At 43.6% G+C, this 21,389-nt stretch overlaps 1 protein-coding gene across 1 annotated transcript in view; it reads right to left on the reverse strand.

Annotated features, from left to right (window-relative positions):
* Positions 1-21,030, reverse strand: part of KIF13B (kinesin family member 13B) — a 208,266-nt gene extending 187,236 nt beyond the window's left edge. The window contains exons 1-2 of the mRNA XM_074947418.1: positions 20,973-21,030; positions 9,936-10,029 (exon numbers count right to left, since the gene is read on the reverse strand). Of these exons, the coding sequence (XP_074803519.1) occupies positions 9,936-10,029; positions 20,973-21,027 (149 nt within the window). The 5' untranslated portion in view covers positions 21,028-21,030. The remainder of the gene's footprint in view (positions 1-9,935; positions 10,030-20,972) is intronic.
* Between the last annotated feature and the right edge of the window lie 359 nt (positions 21,031-21,389).

The raw sequence follows: 21,389 nt of genomic DNA on the forward strand, positions 1-21,389 counted from the left end.
AAGGTTGGCAGGCATATTACAGGTGGTTTTATAACACACTACTGTTCAGGATGTTATGGATAAGAAGAAAAAAAATCTGAAATGCAGTCGGGGTTGCACTTCTCAGACAAGGCACCCAAAACAACAATACTCTTCACATATGGATGCCACCTTATCTTCTCTTCTTTGCAAACAGTGTAGGTTATTATAGATTTTGCCAGATTAACAAGGCTAAAAAGAAACTTGTCTTACCTCTGACTGTAGACTGCAAACCTATCCTATTGTAATCTGCCTTCAAAATCCATTTTATTTGTGAGTCTCAGTGACAAAGACTATAGCTCATGACATGCTATGAAGCTGCATGAAGACAACTGGCATATTCAAGGACTCATTCTTAGTGGTGCTCAGCACCTGTAACTCCCACTGAAAACAGGGGAGCTGGGAGATGCTCAAGACCTGGTTCTAATTTAAAAAGAGTTTTCACTCATGTCATATTCCACAGTATAGAATTTACAAAACTTTACATAGCTCTGATTTGGATGGTCACAATGAAGGGAAGAGTGGCTAGCAAAGAGCCAGACTGGGGGGAGGAAAGAGGGATGGGAAGAACATTTATCCTTTTAGACATTTATATAATTGTAAAATTTTAAAGTTTATTTCATGTTTTGCTTGAGAAAATACAGCAGCTTCTTCTTTTAGTCCTATTAAGCACACAAAAGCCTGCAGGGATAGTTACAGGTTCTCTTTATTACATTTTCTCCATAGCAAGAGTTTTTGATTAGTTTCTGCATTTTCACTTTTAGTCTTGAGTTAGTATGAAACTATTTTACAACCTGATTACATTCTCAGTCCCAAACTGGTTGTCTTTCAGATGCAGAACCAAAAGATTCTTATTCCATTCACATATCATTTCAACTTTTTGTTCTAAAAATAAAAAAAGAACATTAAAATCACTATAGTAGGTTTCATTTGACAACTGTAGGAATTTCTGAATCCTTGTTTCATGTCTCACATCAGACAGCTCTCCAGCTCAAAGGCTGTCATGTGATGACCATATTTGTCTAGTTTCATAAATTAATACTTAAGGCCCTGGACATTATGCAGTTATTTAACCTCCCAAATGGCTGAATATATTTACATTTTTGCCAGGATGCTACATTAATCCATATATCACAAATCCGCAGAAATTCTCTTGTTGCTGCCACCTTCCTGTTCCTTAGTATAGACACCTACCATTTTCTGTACAACAGCCACCTTCTTCTCTGGCACAGCTCCTAAATGTCCAACTCCTACGCGTGGTAGGTGTTTCACATGGCAGCCACCTCCCCGTGTTATTCAACTCCTAAACCACATAGGAGTGGAACCTCCACTTCTGTGTGGTTTATGAGTCTTAGATGGCAGTTGCATACTCTTGGAAACCTCCTTCTGATGTCCTCAGGATAGTGTTTCAAATCCTTCTACCTCTGCCTGTCCCCACACTTACCCAGCTTAAGTTCCATGCAGGATGGGCAGTCAGCTGCCATGCAGAGTGCCCAAGCATCTCAGGAATCCACACAAGCTCTTGATGAATTCCTGTGGCATTTGAGATTATCTATATCTATATCTATATCTATCTATCTATATATCTATCACACTTACACACACACTTTCAGAATTATTTCAGTAAAATTAAAGATCCCTTTTGAGTACAAAATATAGTTCAGCTCTACTACATAAATCAGGAAACATGCTACATAATTTAGATCTAATACGCCTTGTACTACGATAAGTCCTACTAATAACGGACTTAAAAAGTAACTGACTTTGCCAGAAATCTGTGCAACCACTCAAACAGCTAAGTCATAATTTTAAATGATAAAGGCCTGAATTAGAGGAAATATTTTACAGCTAAGCTTTAAGCTTCCTTAGGAAGTTGATCTATAAATGTCAGCAGGAGTTTGTATGAAGGAATTTCATAAGAAAGATCTGCAGGTGATCTTACTGAACACATCTGTTAAATGCTGTTTTCAAACACTCAGGTAACAAAGCTACACAGGCAATACTAGCAATACAGGAAGCATCAGTCTCACAAGGCTGTTTTTGCTCACTAGAGTTACTGGTTAGCTGCATTTCCAGACCCTCAGTACACCAATATGGATCTTGTGAATTGCAGGCTTCCCCTCAGCTCATTGTCAACAGGCCAACAAGTCACAGTCCAGGATTTTTTTGAAGTTTTTCATAAATGCTATGTCCATTCCATCTTCCTTAGGGGATGCTTTTATATTACAAGACACAGTATGAAGACTTGTTTAGTGTAAGACTAAATTGAATATGTAACCCATAAATTCCACTCACAATTAGAGCTTTAGAACTGAATACGAACACTCATCAATAAGGCAAGAAATTCCTCAATAGCATACTGATGTGCACAGAGCCAATTAACTAACAAGTTCTGTTTCTACACCCACAGAACATCAATTGTGAATCGATGCCATCCCAAGCAAAAGTAGCTACAACAACAGCTAACAACAGGGAGGAAACGGGAAAGAAAAAGGCTGTAAATTGTAACATTTTCTTTTCATCTTCAGGCACAGAAACATCTCCTTCCCCAGCGGGCTTGCGGTCAAATAGCAACATAAAAATTGCAGGACCAGACCTGACAAGGCATCCATCTAGTCCAATATTCAGTCTCTGGCCATGTTCAATACCAGATGCTTCAGAGTAAAGTTCAGGAAACCACATACTGAATAGTTATGGAACCTGCCCAATAAAGGAAGCTTCTGCGTAACCTCAAGAAACAAGTGGTCATGGCTTATGCCCTGAATCATGAAGTTGATATGCTTTCTAAAAGAAAGTCACCCTACTTAATGTAACTGTGTACGTTCCCATCATCATTATAAATGGATAATCCTTTTATGAATTAATGTCAATATTCAATATGGCAAAAAGTTGACCATTTATTCCTACTCTCTCATCTCTTCGCTGGTTTTTAAACCTACGACAGCGATTATTTCTCACCCCTTGACTACTTAGTTTCTTAAGGGATTTTGCCAAAGCCTTTTTTTTTTTAATCCAAATAATAATATATCAGCTAGCTTTCCTTTATCTGCTATTCTATGGACAAGTTCAAGTCAATTATTGTGCTACAGATTGCATATTTTAGTTAGCAGTTCAGCCACTTCACTCTGTAGTCCCTTCAGAACTCTTGGTTGTATGCTACTTACTACTCTGAACTCAAAGATCATTATTTTCCAGCACCGTGTCTTTTGATACATCAACCTCTTACACTGTCTCATCTTTATTACCTGAGAAGAGCAGGTCTGGGGAAAACCCCATCTCCCTCTCTTCTGGAACAGGAACAAAGAGCTCTTAACTTCATTAAAAAACAATCAGTCCCAACAGAGAGAAAGAGTTGAAGAGTTCAGCATACTGGATTATCTACTGTTTCATCTCAAACTTATTAAATCAGCCACTCATTCAAATCTGCGGTCTATGAAAAGTTCACCCTGCTCTAGAACTGCTAGGCTGTTTGCTGAGCTCCATGGAAATTAGTCCTGCTTTCTCAATACCCTGTCAAATTCACCTAGATAAAATTTATCTCCTAAGGGATATTACCAGTGGTGAGCTGGAGCCGGTTCGCACCAGTTCACTGGAACCGGTTGTTAAATTTAGAAGCCCTTTTAGAACCGGTTGACGCGCGAGGGTTCTAAAAGGGCTTCTAAATTTAACAACCAGCCAAAAGTGGCGCCTTAGGCACCAACACCGTGGGTACTCCGGGGTTGGAGCACCCATGGGGAAAATTTGGTGGGTGCAGAGCACCCACCAGCAGCTCCTTGCCCTGCCCCGCCCCGCGCCCAACCCACCTCTGCTCCCCTTCCGCCCCCAAGTTATGCTTCCCCCCACTGTGCTTCTCCACACACACACACCCCCACCCCCACGAATCAGCTGTTTGTGCAGGAAGCCTGGGAGGGCTGAGAAGCAAGCACCGGCTTCGTGCTCAGGCCCAGGGAGGCGGAGCGGAGGTGAGCTGGGGCGGGGGGAGGCAAGGAGGGCCACCCACACCGCAGCAAGTAACCGGGGGGGGGGCGGGGCGGGGCGCGCAGGGGAACCGCTCCCCGCCCAAGCTCACCTCCGCCTCCCTGGGCCTGAGCACGAAGCTGCCGCTTGCCTCTCAGCCCTCCCAGGCTTCCCATGCGAACAGCTGATTCGCGGGAAGGCCGCGGGGGGGGGGGGGTGAGAGGGGGGAGAGAAGCAGAGTGGGGTGGCGCGTTAGGGGAGGAGGAAGAGGGGGAGGAGGAGGAGCGGAGGTGAGCTGGGGCCGGGCGCAGAGCTGCTAGTGGGTGCTCTGCATCCACCAAATTCTCCCTGTGGATGCTCCAGCCCCGGAGCACCCACGGAGTCAGTGCCTAAGGCGCCACTTTTGATGTGATCAGTGGGGGGAGCAGCCGCTCCCCTTGCTCCCCCCCAGCTACGCTACCCCGCCCCTAGAAGCCAGAGGGACCTGCCAGATGCTTCCTGGGAGCTGCCCCAGGCAAGCAACGCTGGTACTCCCCACCTTGCCCCCCGGCAGGTCCCTCTGGCTCTTAGGGGTGGGGTGGGCACCCACTACGGTGGCCCACGAGACCCTCCTGCCCGGTTCTGGGGGCAGTCAGGGGACAGGGGTGGAAGGGGCAAGGGTCCGGGGGGAGCGTCAAGGAACGCGGGGGGTTGGATGGGGCAGGAGTCCTGGGGTGGGGGGGCACAACCCCCTCGTGGGGTGAGGAGGGAACCGGTTGTTAAGATTTTGGCAGCTCATCACTGGATATTACCCAGTGGTTAGCAGCAGCCATAATGATCCAATTGCCATGTCCCCATGGATCTCAAAGTAGAGCCTGTTAAGAATTTCTACTGGAAAAGGTTGTAGCCCATAATTGTTTGCCATCTCCCCCTTAAGTCTCTGTAGAGGCTGCCACATCTGCCTCAGAAAAACCTGCAAAAGGTGCATGGCCAAAGAATCTTATAAAGACACTAAAACGTTCTTGATTATATTTGGTTGGGCTGCTGCTTATCAAGTGAGCAAAGGAGAGGTAACTCATGAGTTCCAAACATGTATATCGAGGATGCAAATCTCAGAGCTGAATAAAATGCCAGCTGATTTCATCTTCAGCTTTCTGAAAATCCTTAGGGGATAGTGAAAACTGTGTAAATTTTTTATACAACCCAGTTTCCTTAAAAAGAAAAGGAGGACTTGTGGCACCTTAGAGACTAACCACTTTATTTGAGCATAAGCTTTCGTGAGCTACAGCATCCGATGAAGTGAGCTGTAGCTCACAAAAGCTTATGCTCAAATAAATTGGTTAGTCTCTAAGGTGCCACAAGTACTCCTTTTCTTTTTGCGAATACAGACTAACATGGCTGCTACTCTGAAACCAGTTTCCTTAGCAACAGACTGTGCTGTCATTTTGAACACTAAAAAACAAACCACGATTTATGGTTTTTTAATTTATTTATTATTACTAAGAGCAGTGTTAGATATTTAAGGTCACCATCAATGACACTTGTAACTGAACAGTTTTTACCTAATATTAGTATAACTGAAATATCATTTTTGTTTGTTTTTGTTTATGTACAAAAATTATCAAATGCATAAAATAGTCAGTTGCACAATTTACCCTGGAAGGTCCCTTGTGTGTCAGTCTGTCATACAATAATGGGGAAGGGAAGGATTTTGAAAATAGTAATGTGACTATAAAACCATAAATAGGGACTGGAACTAAAGAACATACATAGTATCTGAAACTACTTTTAGCGCTTAATAAAGGCACATGGTTAAAAATAAAGTCCAATATTCTTTGTAATGCTGGCTTCTATTATACTGATTTAGTAAGTGCTGTAATTTACAACCATCGCTCTTTGTTTATAACCCTGGGTTTGACCAATATGCAAATTAACCAAGGGTTTATCATTTACACACAATTATAATTATGCCCTGTAATTTATCTCCTTTTCCCTAACTGGTCAAAAGTAGTTAATTTCTAGCCTTTAAAAAAAAAATCTGTCTGTTTAAATACTATGTTTTCTAAACAAAAAAAAAGTCTAGAATCAAGAAGCCGTAGAAGCTTCAGGAAGTGCAATCTATTTATGGGTTATTCAAAAACTTAGTTCTTACAGACATCCCAGTTGTTATGCAGATCTTATCTTTTCACCCTTATCAAAATGAATTCACAACCTCTCCCCATGCCAACTACAAACTAATAAACTTTTGAATAATGCTTACAATGCACTGTAAAATTTTATGTTGGTGAGGAAATATGAGCTCTGACCTTTTGCAACAGAGAGAACACAAACAGCTCCATAAGACAAAATTAGGCTTGGTCTACACTAGGAACTTATCTTGGTATAACTACATTGCTCCAGGGTGTGGATTTTCAGGTGACCTAGTTATAACAACATAACCATAGGTGCCAACTTTATGGGTGCCCGGCCTGCACTCCACCCTGAGGCCCCGCCCCTGCTCGACCTCTTCCCCTTGGACCCCATCCGTGCTGCACCTCCTCCCCTGAGGCCACAGCCGTTCGCTCCTCCCTGCCCCGTCCTCCAGTCATTGGCCCTTAATGCAGGAGGGGGCAGAAAGGAGCGAACAGCAAGTGGGAGGCGCTCAGGGGAGAAGGCAGAGAGGACAGAGTGGCAGGGGTGCTTGGGGGGTCTCAGGGAAGGGGGCAGAGCAGGAACGGGAAAAGGCCAAATGGCAACGGGGCTCAGAATGGAATGGGGGTGGGGAATCCACCAGCAAAAACAAAAGTCAGTGCCTGTGAACCCAACCCCTGGGCAGACCGTGCTATGTCAACGGAAGGGCTTCTCCGGTTGACATAACTACCACCAGTCAGGAAGGTGGAGTACCTATGCTGATGGGAGAAGCTCTCCTGTTGGCAGAGGCAGCATATTCACTAAGTGCTGCAGCCGTGCTACTGCAGTGCTGCAAGTCTGGAGGTGGGGATGGGAGGAGCTAGACGGAAGACAAACGTCTAAGGATTTATAGCTAAGCATTTTTTATGACAGCAGCTTTAGAGAAGTTTTTCTTGGTAGGCCTTTGCAGACAGTGTTACCGAACAGAGGAGGTTGGGGGGGTGGGGTGTGGGTGTGTGATATAGCTTCCTTCTTTACAAGGGAGGAAGAACACACACAAAACCAAACTAAGATTGGAGCTAGTACTGTAGCATAACCAGCTTGGAGGTTATTCTGTAGATTTTGAAGTTGACCTACTTTACATGAGCAGATTACTGACACTACCACCACAGCCATAATAAGGGCTGCCCAATACAGTAACTGGCTAGATTTCGCTGTCCCATGTAAGGTCACTCCTGGGTTAAGGAAGGCTAGCAGGGGTAATAAGTGTCTTCAAGGTGTAACCTGTTCAGAAACACACACAGTCAGACACATTTCATCTAAGGCTTTCAAATCATTTGACTAGCATTCATTAATTTTCACCATCTCTAATGAAATAGATAAATACAAGGTCCATCCTGCAGATGGGGAAAAACAGAAGCAGAGATGTTAAAGCCCAAGTTTTCAAGATATCCATTAAGAGTTGGAATAGAACTCAGGAGTTCCAACTTTTCTTTTAAACAACACTCCTAGTTATGAAGTTTTACTTTACAAATCTAGAGTATCATTAAAAGATTAGTCACTGAACATCCAGTCATATGTAAGTAAAGCCATAAAGCAGCCGGAACAGTTGACTTGCTGGATTGTTTAATGTTTAAAATAAAATAAAAAATAAAACAAAAAAAAGGAGTCAAAACTTCCAAACTCTACAGTTGATTATTTTGTGATGCAGGGGAAAGGCAAGTGGGGAGAAGGAATCCTTTTATTTCGTTTTAAAGGAGGCTAAGAGTTACTAGTAACTGAATTATAAATTGCCTTGTTCATGTACAGCCTCACTTCACAGTCCCTTATCCCAAACTAGGACACCTTATCAATTGAATTTTTGTTACTGCCTGAAATCTTCTACCTAAAACTTGAACATAGCAGTGAGGAATTTTCCAGACTCATGGGCCTGGCCTTGAGGAATTTGTGTGGGTAGCATGCAGGGACAGCGCAGATGTTTTGGTATAAATCTGCTAGCTAGAGATATGTTCCCTCAACCCTCGTACCACAGCCAAATTTCTCTGACTCTCTGCTACCCTTTTCAGTTATGCAGGACTGTATTTGTCCCTAAAGTAATATTTCACAGACTGTGGAAACTGGGAAATGGAAAATCCTACATCAGATGCTTGCCTGTTGACTTGGCAACAGTACCAGATTTTCTGACATTTGTGGATGGAGAGATGTGTAATGCAGAACTTTAATCAGACTGGCCAGTGTCACAGGTAAAGGACAGGGATGAGGTGGCCACATAACCCATAAAAAAAAACCCACAATGAACATGAGCTACTGTGTTCCACACCCCCAACCTCCATGTGGCTTTGCTCCAATTATATGGTTCTCAGTTTTGTACTTACGCCTTCAGCCTATTTGCTTAGAAGTGGGAGTAATGCTAGTTTTCCCTTCATAGGGGATACACACCTTGTAATCCCAATATAATAGTCTAGCAAATTTGAACTTTGCCCATTGTTTAGTGAGCTGACTCAGTCCAGGGAAGCGAAAGCACTTCTACCACATGACTGAATTCCCCACCCACAACAGGTATTTTAACTACATGTTCCTTACCCACTACCAGTGACTTTACATGAACAGTTTTAGACAACTTTCAAGACAGAATTAGTTGGTCTTGTGGCTACAGCAGAGGACTGAAGTCATGAGCTAAATAATATGGGTTCTATACCTAGCTCTGCCAGACTTCCTATTTGACTTTGGGCAAGTCACAAAAGCCCTGAACCAGCTTCCACTGACTTCGGCAGAAGCCTTTTCATTGACATCAGTGGAAGTTTGCACCGGGTCTCCTTAATCTCCTCTTGCCTCATTTTTCTACATGCTACTTAGGGCTTGAGAAGTTTACGTGACATCTTCTAGCCCAAAGATTAAGTCTTCTGAACAGGATGAATTACTGTGCCACTACACTCCCAAAACCACTGTAATTTTAAGGAAAAAAAAGTAGTTATGCATTGTATTTAACACTGTCAACCAACTTTAAGTAAGTTTTTTGAAATGTAAAGAACTACAGTTCTTACCTGTTATTCTTTCCTTCCCTTCCTAGCTTCAATATACTTCCTAACTCCTGGTTTTGCTCTTTTTTAAAATAATGGATAATGTCATCTCTTTTACTGTATTGTTTTCAGTACACTTTCACTGGTCTCTCTCTACACTTCACCCTTCTTTCTTTCACCCCCACTTTGTTTTCGGTTTCTCCTTTCTTCTCCTGAGAGCAAACAAGAAATAAGCTAGTCACTCTCCCCCTCTTTCAAACATCACCAGGACCTTTGGCATTTAGGGGTTAATACATTTGCAGTCTCTTGGCCATTTTCTACATAAAAGTTAGTCCCTGCCTTCAACTGTCATCTCCATGCTAAGCATTCCTAATGCATCTAATACCCTCAATATGTAGGCACCTACTATAGCTATAGATCTCTCCAATATGCCTGCATGTCCTTTCCCTTACTGACCAGACACAAGCAAAGTTGCATGAAAAAGTATGAGCAAATTTCCCTCTTCCAAAAATGAGGGAGACTTTGCCCTGCTCTGAAATCAGCTGTCACATCTAAAACAACCCACACAGGAGTACAGAAATGAATAAACGAAAAGGTAACTAACAGCATTATGGGTTGAAATATTAGTTAGGGAAGGGTGGTGTGCAAGTATTCTCTCTAGAATCACCTGTAGATCTCAAGAGTACCTTACTGAGGTGGGTATACATTATTGGCCTCATTTTAAAGATGGGGGTAACTATATTGGAGAATTTAAGAAATGTGCCCAAGATCACATGCCGGAACCAAAATCTCCCAGTTGCTAGGTCCGTACCTAATGTATTAGACCAGTGCTTCTTATTTTAAAAGTCTTACCTGGCATCTCCTTTTGAAAGATTGGTGTTTACAGGATGAAGAATAACCTTGTTTGTGTCCACATCCACCACACATTTTGTATGCAGATCAAACTCTATAAAGAAATAAAAAAGTATCAAATGCCATTCTTAATGTACCAGATTTTATGCACTATCACTTCCTCTAGCCACCAAGCTCCCCACTAGCCACACAAAAAAAACCAGAACTAGTGTTAAACTTCAGTGCCAGAGACAGTCTATTGTGATTGATTTAGTGTGATTTAAAAGCATTTATTCTTTTCAAACTGAAAGTACTAGTTGAGTTTTGTTGAAGGCTCTCCTTGCTGCTGTCACAGTTCCGCATACCTAGCTGGGGGCAGGCTGGCCCTAGTATGAGGCAAGTTTCCAGTTATGTACTCATCCACTGGGGTGACACCGAGATGTCATGCCAATTGCCAGCACTGAGACACCAGCAGATTCCAGACCAACTACTAGAAACATTTTATGTAATAATTGTGTGCACGTATAATATCAGCAAGGTGCACTTAGAGAGAAGAGGGGTGACACCCCTGGAAGTAATAGGCTAGCTGGTACAGGTAATAAAACCATTAGGAGAGTGTGGGAATACTCTCCACCACAAGTACTGAAACTAGTTTTTGTAGAAGTGAAGCAAGACTGAAGTGTCTACTCACTAACAGGTGGAGCTGTCGATAGGGTGAAATGGGAGCAGTATTATGACACTAAATCTAGAAAACCCACTTTTACAAGGCCCAAAATGAGTAAATAATATTATTTCTATATTCAAGACAGATACTGGTCATATTGCTTAAATCACTCCTGAAAGATGCTCAGATACTATGATGATGAAAGCTGAATAAGAACCTGAACAGAATATCCTCACTTTTATATGCTAAAAAAAACCTTAGTTGAGTCACCAAGATGTGTTCATGCCTAAACTGACTAACCATGTTTACTGTAATCCTCATCCCCACCTCCACTCTTTGCATAACATCTCAAATTTAGATTGTAAACTCTTTGAGGCAAGGACCATGTGTTTCAAGTTATTCTGTGAAACACCTAGCACGCTTCTGGGAACTACAAAAGTAACATAGTAGAAGCAGGTTTCTTTCATTTCATAAATGGCTACATGTAAAATGGAAATAGATTTGTTTTTTACCTGATCACAAAAAGGTTAAAAAAAACCTGTGTGTGTGTGTGTGTGTAAGTGAGAGAATGACCTATGTCTTTGTCATCCTATGAATAAGCACAAAACAGAAAGCCACGGTGCAAGGGTACCAGAACCAGATTTTGTTTGGCGAGCACTAGTTCCAATTAATCTAATGTGACCCAACCATATAATTGTTCCCTTCTAATGCATTATATAAAGCACCAGTAAAGACAGAGAAGTAGTTTTGTTCTGAAAGATTTTCAACCAGGCAAATTTCCGAAGCTCTTCTAATATTAGTTTTGACTTCCTCCTCCACGTACTGACAATCAGCTTGCCTATCATTATCACACAGTACTGTCAGTTTAATTGAGTTTATATTTATGCTCTACAGTTGTGACACGCCAAATTTTCTTGGTCTGGTTGGCTAGTAATTGCATTCCAAGATTTTTAATAAGCAGCTTATTCCTCACAATTACTAAAAATGTTTACATTTCTAGTGTAAAGCACAAAGTGGAACAAGAGATGAATTATTCTCAATCCAGCCTTGAAGAGTAGGTCTATCAGCGTTGTGTTTGGAGCCAATTGTCCTCCTCTGGCCCCGGGGATTAAAGGGCAATAAAGTGCTTCCTGTCTGGGGCTCCCCACCCGATCAGGGTCTCAGTGCAATTTAGAGAGATCATAGAATCATAGAATATCAGGGTTGGAAGGGACCCCAGAAGGTCATCTAGTCCAACCCCCTGCTCGAAGCAGGACCAATTCCCAGTTAAATCATCCCAGCCAGGGCTTTGTCAAGCCTGACCTTAAAAACCTCTAAGGAAGGAGATTCTACCACCTCCCTAGGTAACGCATTCCAGTGTTTCACCACCCTCTTAGTGAAAAAATTTTTCCTAATATCCAATCTAAACCTCCCACATTGCAACTTGAGACCATTACTCCTCGTTCTGTCATCTGCTACCATTGAGAACAGTCTAGAGCCATCCTCTTTGGAACCCCCTTTCAGGTAGTTGAAAGCAGCTATCAAATCCCCCCTCATTCTTCTCTTCTGCAGACTAAACAATCCCAGTTCCCTCAGCCTCTCCTCATAAGTCATGTGCTCTAGACCCCTAATCATTTTTGTTGCCCTTCGCTGGACTCTCTCCAATTTATCCACATCCTTCTTGTAGTGTAGGGCCCAAAACTGGACACAGTACTCCAGATGAGGCCTCACCAGTGTCGAATAGAGGGGAACGATCACGTCCCTCGATCTGCTCGCTATGCCCCTACTTATACATCCCAAAATGCCATTGGCCTTCTTGGCAACAAGGGCACACTGCTGACTCATATCCAGCTTCTCGTCCACTGTCACCCCTAGGTCTTTTTCCGCAGAACTGCTGCCTAGCCATTCGGTCCCTAGTCTGTAGCGGTGCATTGGATTCTTCTGTCCTAAGTGTAGGACCCTGCACTTATCCTTATTGAACCTCATCAGATTTCTTTTGGCCCAATCCTCCAATCTGTCTAGGTCCTTCTGTATCCTATCCCTCCCCTCCAGCATATCTACCACTCCTCCCAGTTTAGTATCATCCGCAAATTTGCTGAGAGTGCAATCCACACCATCCTCCAGATCATTTATGAAGATATTGAACAAAACCGGCCCCAGGACCGACCCCTGGGGCACTCCACTTGACACCAGCTGCCAACTAGACATGGAGCCATTGATCACTACCCGTTGAGCCTGACAATCTAGCCAGCTTTCTACCCACCTTATAGTGCATTCATCCAGCCCATACTTCCTTAACTTGCTGACAAGAATACTGTGGGAGACCGTGTCAAAAGCTTTGCTAAAGTCAAGAAACAATACATCCACTGCTTTCCTTCATCCACAGAACCAGTAATCTCATCATAAAAGGCGATTAGATTAGTCAGGCATGACCTTCCCTTGGTGAACCCATGCTGACTGTTCCTGATCACTTTCCTCTCATGTAAGTGCTTCAGGATTGATTCTTTGAGGACCTGCTCCATGATTTTTCCAGGGACTGAGGTGAGGCTGACTGGCCTGTAGTTCCCAGGATCCTCCTTCTTCCCTTTTTTAAAGATTGGCACTACATTAGCCTTTTTCCAGTCATCCGGGACTTCCCCCGTTCGCCACGAGTTTTCAAAGATAATGGCCAAGGGCTCTGCAATCACAGCCGCCAATTCCTTCAGCACTCTCGGATGCAACTCGTCCGGCCCCATGGACTTGTGCACGTCCAGCTTTTCTAAATAGTTCCTAACCACCTCTATCTCCACAGAGGGCTGGCCATCTCTTCCCCATTTTGTGATGCCCAGCGCAGCAGTCTGGGAGCTGACCTTGTTAGTGAAAACAGAGGCAAAAAAAGCATTGAGTACATTAGCTTTTTCCACATCCTCTGTCACTAGGTTGCCTCCCTCATTCAGTAAGGGGCCCACACTTTCCTTGGCTTTCTTCTTGTTGCCAACATACCTGAAGAAACCCTTTTTGTTATTCTTGCCATCTCTTGCTAGCTGCAGCTCCAGGTGCGATTTGGCCCTCCTGATATCTTTCCTACATGCCCGAGCAATATTTTTATACTCTTCCCTGGTCATATGTCCAACCTTCCACTTCTTGTAAGCTTCTTTTTTATGTTTAAGATCTGCTAGGATTTCACCATTAAGCCAAGCTGGTCGCCTGCCATGTTTACTATTCTTTCGACTCATCGGGATGGTTTGTCCCTGTAACCTCAACAGGGATTCCTTGAAATACAGCCAGCTCTCCTGGACTCCCTTCCCCTTCATGTTAGTCCCCCAGGGGATCCTGGCCATCTGTTCCCTGAGGGAGTCGAAGTCCGCTTTCCTGAAGTCCAGGGTCCGTATCCTGCTGCTTACCTTTCTTCCCTGCGTCAGGATCCTGAACTCAACCAACTCATGGTCACTGCCTCCCAGATTCCCATCCACTTTTGCTTCCCCCACTAATTCTACCCGGTTTGTGAGCAGCAGGTCAAGAAAAGCGCCCCCCCAGTTGGCTCCCCTAGCACTTGCGCCAGGAAATTGTCCCCTACGCTTTCCAAAAACTTCCTGGATTGTCTATGCACCGCTGTATTGCTCTCCCAGCAGATATCAGGAAAATTAAAGTCACCCATGAGAATCAGGGCATGCAATCTAGTAGCTTCCGTGAGTTGCCGGAAGAAAGCCTCATCCACCTCATCCCCCTGGTCCGGTGGTCTATAGCAGACTCCCACTACTACATCACTCTTGTTGCACACACTTCTAAACTTAATCCAGAGACACTCAGGTTTTTCCACAGTTTCGTACCGGAGCTCTGAGCAGTCATACTGCTCCCTTACATACAGTGCTACTCCCCCACCTTTTCTGCCCTGCCTGTCCTTCCTGAACAGTTTATAACCATCCATGACTGTACTCCAGTCATGTGAGTTATCCCACCAAGTCTCTGTTATTCCAATCACGCCAGATCTGTTTGGCAAGTACATTCAGAAGTTTGTAAGCAAGATGGAATAGCTCCTCAATACCACGTGTCCTCAGGAGAAAGGAAGAAAAAAAAAACGTGCCAGCAGATTTAACACATATTATACACCCTCTCTTTTGATTGTTACAAAGATACCGTAAAACCACCCTCTATGTAGAAATCCTACAGACAGATTGGTATGTGTTAAACAGGACCTCAAGAAACAATTATACATTATTCATTTTGTTGGAAGGGGAAATTAAGGGCATTAAGGCTACCTCTTGATTGACTGCTTGGGTTTGGCAATACTGATTAATACTATCAGATCTACTGGGACTAGATACAGCATTAACTGGGGAAGCACAATCAACAACCACTTGTTTCAGTGAAGACAGAAGAATACTACCAGGATACAGTAATCAGCTGACTACTTTTGGAGAATTTGAGACTTCACAGTTTCATCATCTTGGAAAATATTTACTGTAGAGTAACAAAAGCCTATTTCAGAGCTGCAGAGCATGGGAATTGGGACATCTACTCTGAAAACCAAGGTGATCAAAAGTATCTTTGCCACCTACCCAAATTTACCTTTTGGACTTGCAACAGGTGTTTAACAAAGTCATGTGAATAACTGTTTGATAATGTGCACTCATCACTCATACGTGTCAGTATGATGAATGAATTTTTTTGAAAATTCCTACTGTGCAACTGGGGCATGAAGCAAAATGGTGGGCATTTCCTCTCTCCCCACCTTTTTCTTGATTCCTCCAAGGTGTGCATGAGGGGAGACTCATCTTCTTAAAATCATTAGAAGAAGAGCCCAGGTCCTGAACATCTGAGGAGCTGCATGAGTGGGGCTTCACCTAAGTGCATCAACCCCCTGGCAAGCCTTATGAGTCTTGTAAGAGATCCCACACACAGGCCATATGCTTTTAGCCCTGTGCCTAGCTCAAAGAGCTTGTAGGGTTATGTAAACTCTATCTCTTTATTTAGGGTGAAAATTAAGGAACTGCATGTCCAATTTCACCTCAAATTTTGTAGATAAATACAACTTTAGGTCCACACCTAACTTACCAGTTCTAAGGCAGATACAGCTTTCAGGGGATTTTATAGATTGGATCTGGGACCCAAGAAATCAGGCATATATAGAAATTTCTGAACTATTACACACTGATGTGGGGTATTTTTAAACAGCTACCTCTGAGGTGGCTATAGTTCAATGGTAGACAAAGTGATCTTAAATATAGTTTGTAAGAACTGCTTTGGGATAATTCTAAAGGAAAAGTGATATATTAAAGTAAAACTTGTATGTCTGAAATTTATCAAAATGTTGGTCAAGTCTGAGGAGTTATGTTGCCTTTTAAAACAACCATTTCAGTTTTAGGAAATCTGTTGGCTATAAGGACTAAAAGGTGTATTTAATGTGGTTTATAGTGAACAGCTGAAGTATGAAAACTGTGAAACATGAAAATGGTATTAAGTATATAAATAACTAAAGCTTTTATTTAAAAATGCAACACTGCCAGGTCAAATTTGGCCCAAAATATAAAAGTTCAAAATAAGCTTTCACAAAGTTTGAGACCAATAGACTTTTTACCTGATTTTTTTTTTAAATGACAGTGGAATTTCTTTTATCCAATTTAAAACAGATTAACATGGCTCTGCAGAGTTTACAACTGTACATTGTGGTATTATGCTACTGCATGAGAACCTAAATGAGAAGTTAGGTTTTTGTTTACTAAAGTTTATCCAAGCTGAGAAAAATGCAGAAATCTAAACAGCATTAAATGTGAAGAGTTTTGAAAGCATCTGTTTTTTAATTTGAAGTTTTATAACACAAAAAAAGTTTTAAAAATTATTTTAAAGAAGCACCATCATCTTAAAAATTAGGTGTTTTTTTTTAAAAAAAATTGAAAGTAATTTCAGATACCACATATGCTCTCTGCCATCTTTTGTTTCAGAAAAATCTGAAAAGTCATTATTTCTTCCCTTTGCTATGTGAAAGACCCACACAAAGGGAAAACCAATTGATTATATACAAAGTGCTGTCAAAACTGCACAAAATAAACAAAACTAAGAAGAAAAAAATCTGAGCAAAGTTATAGCAAACGTAGGCATTCCTGGAATCTATAACTTCCAGAGACGACTGTGACATTTTCTGCCCAGGGCTGGAACTGTCAGCAAGCAGCACCGCAGCTCTCAGCCGCCGCTGTCAGCAGGCCCCCAGCAGCTCCTAGCTGCTCGGCAGCAGAGGGACCCCGGAGCTCCCAGCCCCTGCAGATGGCAGCCCCCCTCACCCCCCTGCAGTGGGCCAGCTATGGCGGGTGGGCAGGCCCCAGAGCCCCTTTGGAAGCTGGAACCTCCTCCTTCCCCATTTTGTCAGGGATATTTTTAATAGAAATCAAGGGCAGGTCACGGGCTTCCCTGAATTTTTGTTTATTGCCCGAAACCTGTCCATGATTTTTACTAAAAATATCTGTGACATAATCTGAGCCATAATCATAATTATTGTCCCTCTTTGAGAGTAAATACTCAGCACGCCCAAGGTGTTACAAGCATTTCTCAGTTATGCAATTATATTTTAAGCAAGCTGAAACAAACTAGAACCACATGCTTTATCTATGTGTCACTGCATAGTTTTCCACAGTGATCCCCAGGTTTATTATTGTTTACACTATGAGAGTTTAATATTAATATACTCTAACCATTCACTTTAAAGAGGATAATGGAGAGTAAAATCCTTGTGCTTCACATACTGTCATCAAGATATGACATTTACCACTTCATTTGTGAAACTAGCTATGCTATAACAATAAGATTAATCATGCATAATAAACTTCAATTCTCAGATACATCATTTATATTTCTGTAGTACCTTTCATCCAGAACATTTCACAAACAATATATTCATAACATAGTGGAAATGCAACCACCTCCAAAGTGCAGGGCAGCAGAAAGCTGGCACACAGCACATTGCATAATAGTGGAAAATATACTGCAAGGACACTAAGGGCTAGCCTACACTGCCGCGGCAGCACTTTAACGTGCCTTGTGTGGTTGTGGCAGAGCACTGCGAGAGAGCTCTCCCAGTGCTCTAAAAAAACAGCTCCACAAGGAGCGTGGCTTCCAGCGCTGGTGCACTGTCGACGCTGGCCCTTTACAGAGCTGAAACTTGCTGCGCTCAGGGGGGTGTTTTTTCACACCCCTGAGCGAGGAAGTTGCAGCGCTGTAAATTGCCAGGGTAGACAAGCCCTAAGGAAAATTCCTTCTCTTGAAAAGGCGGCCTTAATATTCAAGCTGACACAAGAATCCTTTTTCTTACCTTCAACAAACTGAGTGGTACTCAATTTATCTACCTTGGAAAGAGGAAGGTCTGAGTTAACATGACAGAGATTTAAACATATGGTTCCAAGGAATCTAGGTACTTCAAATTTGAAGCAGAGATCACTAAACCATCTTCTTCAGCTAATGTTATTGTTAAGATGAACAAGGGTATGGTATAGTTAAGATCCCTCTACACTAACATATAGGTATGGTACATCACTAGATAACTGAAAGGATTTATATATAAGCTTTTGCTCTAATAAATTTGTTAGTCTCTAAGGTGCCACAAGTACTCCTGTTCTTTTTGCAGATACAGACTAACATGGCTGCTACTCTGAAACCTGCCATATGAATCAAACACATTTAGTGCATCTATCAATACTACTTGGAATGAAAAATAAACTTGAAGACAGAAGTGTAAAAATAAATTATAAGAGCTCAAATTGTCTGTCATTAGATTTCCCTTATTTGTTTTTATGGGTCCAGTTGACATTTAACTAGGTCACACTTTTATAAAGTGAACTCAAGCACTCACCCTAGCTACCATAAAAATAAATGTATATCACTTCACTTGAAGTTACAGATTGGTATCAAAAACCTGTATGATGAAATTGAGAGCCTGTGAATATTCTTTAGTAAAAAGAACCAAGAGACCCCAACATAGTTCTATTCAATTGAAGAAAACAGCTGTGAATAATAGTAATAATAAATAACAACAACAAAAACTAGATACTTCGGTAGCACCCCAAAAAGGTTCAGGGTTTCATTATGTTAGTTGCTAAATACACAACAACAAAGATATGGTTCTTGCCCAGAAGACCATCAGGTGACCTCACTCATATGAGTAGTTCCACAGAACTCAATGAGATTATGCACATAAGTGTTTATAGTATTGGGATGCAATCTGAGACAAGATGCAACAAATAAGCAACATAAGTGGACCAATGAATGTTTACTCAAACACCCACTTCAATACAAGAAGTTAGTGTGGTAAACCTGTCTTGCAAGGAGGCAGATGTAGTTATTTATATGGGGCCCAATCCAATTCCCATTAGCTATAATGGGAGCTGGATTGGACCAATAGTACCATAGATAAAATGGTAATCCTTTCAGCAGAGAGATCCTTGTACTTCTTCTGCAGAGAACCTATTACTACTTATTTATACAATGCCTAGAAGCATAACAAATAGATTTGCATGCCACTTTATAGATCTACAGCAGAAAGCTTCCTACCCTGAGGAATTTACAGTCCAAAGACAATAACAGCATGCAGACGTCAAGAATATTTCAAAGGTTAAGCTTCTACAGTCAGTCAGCAACAGGTTTATAATATTTTAAAATCTCCTTTTGAGGGATCATGAGCAATAACCATGAACAGAATTCAGACTATTTCTCATTTCACATCCAAAGACCTCCCAAGATTCATACTAATGTTACTAAAAATTAAAACGCAAATTACAACACAGGTTTTTTAAAATCACTCTCTTGCCTTTAGGTTTATTAAAAAAAAACAAACAAACAAACAAACCACAAGAACAACTTTTGAAGTGTTACCAGAGGATGATCCCTAAGACAGTCAGACTTTAAGACTGCATAACAGTACACAAACCTGGCATTACCTCATTGTTCATTACAGTAAGTTTCAGGAGCATCAGAAATGTTGTACTGAGACACTAATTGTGTGCACATGTATATTTTTTCCTTAATTTATTTCCTGACTTTTAACAACACTGTATTTCCTTTTGTACATTTGTTTCTTGACCAGCTGCAACAACTGCATTTTTCTGAGTTTAAAAAAATCACAGTCAAAGAAAAGAAAAATACCCAGACTGTAATTAATACACCCCATAGGCAAGTTTTATTTTAAAAATTCCCTCGTCAATTCACACTTCCTCTTCCAGCTTCTTTTATCTCATGTCCTCATAGAGTCTGGGACACTTTGGGTCACTCTCACACGCCGAGGGAGGAGTCATTTGGTGGAAGGGAGAAGGGAAAGTGGATGGGCGGGGGAGAATGAGAGGGGGGGAAAACAGGGAAGGAAGAAATCTGAGTGGGAAGGAAGTGAGGAGACAAGGAAGGAGCCCCATTGTAAAATGGGTGCAAGAGGTGGGGGATTCTAGAGGTGGGAGACAGGAAGAGAGGAGAAGACAGAGGAAGATTATGAAGGGGGAGACCTTAGAAGGAGTGAGACTCATAAAGGAGAGAAATATGGGGTGGTTACAGAGGGGACGTGAATTAGTCAAGGGGGGGAGTAACTTCTCTATGTGGAGGCAGCTTAATCCGATGAAGTGAGCTGTAGCTCAGGAAAGCTCATGCTCAAATAAATTGGTTAGTCTCTAAGGTGCCACAAGTACTCCTTTTCTTTTTGCGAATACAGACTAACACGGCTGCTACTCTGAAGCTTAACCCCACTCACCCTCCACAGCAGCAGGGTCTGTTCCTCCCTTGCCCTGGTGCTACCTGCTGCCAGGCTCCCGGGGGGGGGGGGGGGGGGGGAAGAAGGGCAGTAAATCCCCCCCCCCATACACAGTGCTTGGCTTGGTGTGGGGCTTTGCTCAGCGAGGGGTGTGCAAGGGGGTGTCCCTCTCTCTTCAGGGACTAGTGTGTGTGTGTGTAAGTAAGTGTGTGGGGGGGGGGAGAAGCGGGGGGGGGGGTCGGTCGGTCTCTCTCCCGACTCAGGGCGGGGTCGGTCCGTGTCTCCCCCTCAGCGAGGGGCAGGGTCGGTCGGTCGGTCGGTGTCTCTCCCCACTCAGAGCGGGGGGGAGGGGGGGCGGGCTCGGTCGGTGTCTCTCCCTCAGCGAGGGGCAGGGTCGGTCGGTCGGTGTCTCTCCCGACTCAGAGCGGGGGGGGGGCGGGGTCAGTCGGTGTCTCTCCCCACTCAGAGCGGGGGGGGGCGGGGTCGTCGGTCGGTCTCTCTCCCGACTCAGAGCGGGGGGGTCGGTCGGGGTCTCTCCCCACTCAGAGCGGGGGAGGGGGGTCGGGGTCTGTCGGGGTCTCTCCCCACTCAGAGCGGGGGAGGGGGGGTCGGGGTCGGTCGGGGTCTCTCCCCACTCAGAGCGGGGGAGGGGGGGGGTCGGGGTCTCTCCCTTTCCCCCCTGGGCCGGGCGCGGAGGGGGCTGAGCCGCACTCACCCCTCCTGTTCATGGGACGGACCCGCACCGCCACCTTCACTTTGGAGTCTCCCATCCCGCCGCCGCCGCCGCCGCTCCTCCGACTCTCCCTCCTCCTCGGCTTCCGTCTTCCAAGCAGGCACGGGACACCCTGCCGGCAGGGGATAGCGGGGGGAGGAGCGTCGCGACTCTCTGCGGGAGGGAGCGGGACTACAGCCCCCAGCGGGCCACGCGCCAGCCTTCGGGCCGCGAGGGTCAGGAGGGGGTGATGCATGCTGGGAAGCGTAGTCCCCCGGGTCCCTGTCGTTCCGCGTAGAGCGTTGCATGCTGGGACATGTAGTCCCTTGAGGCTGCAGGGACCATGTTCGGTGGCGCCCCAGTCTTCTGGCTCCCTCTGGCCAGCGGGTTCTGGGCAATGGTGGGGTAACGTGGGAGAGG

Source organism: Natator depressus, chromosome 3 (assembly GCF_965152275.1).
Source record: "Natator depressus isolate rNatDep1 chromosome 3, rNatDep2.hap1, whole genome shotgun sequence".
Lineage (NCBI taxonomy): Eukaryota > Metazoa > Chordata > Testudines > Cheloniidae > Natator > Natator depressus.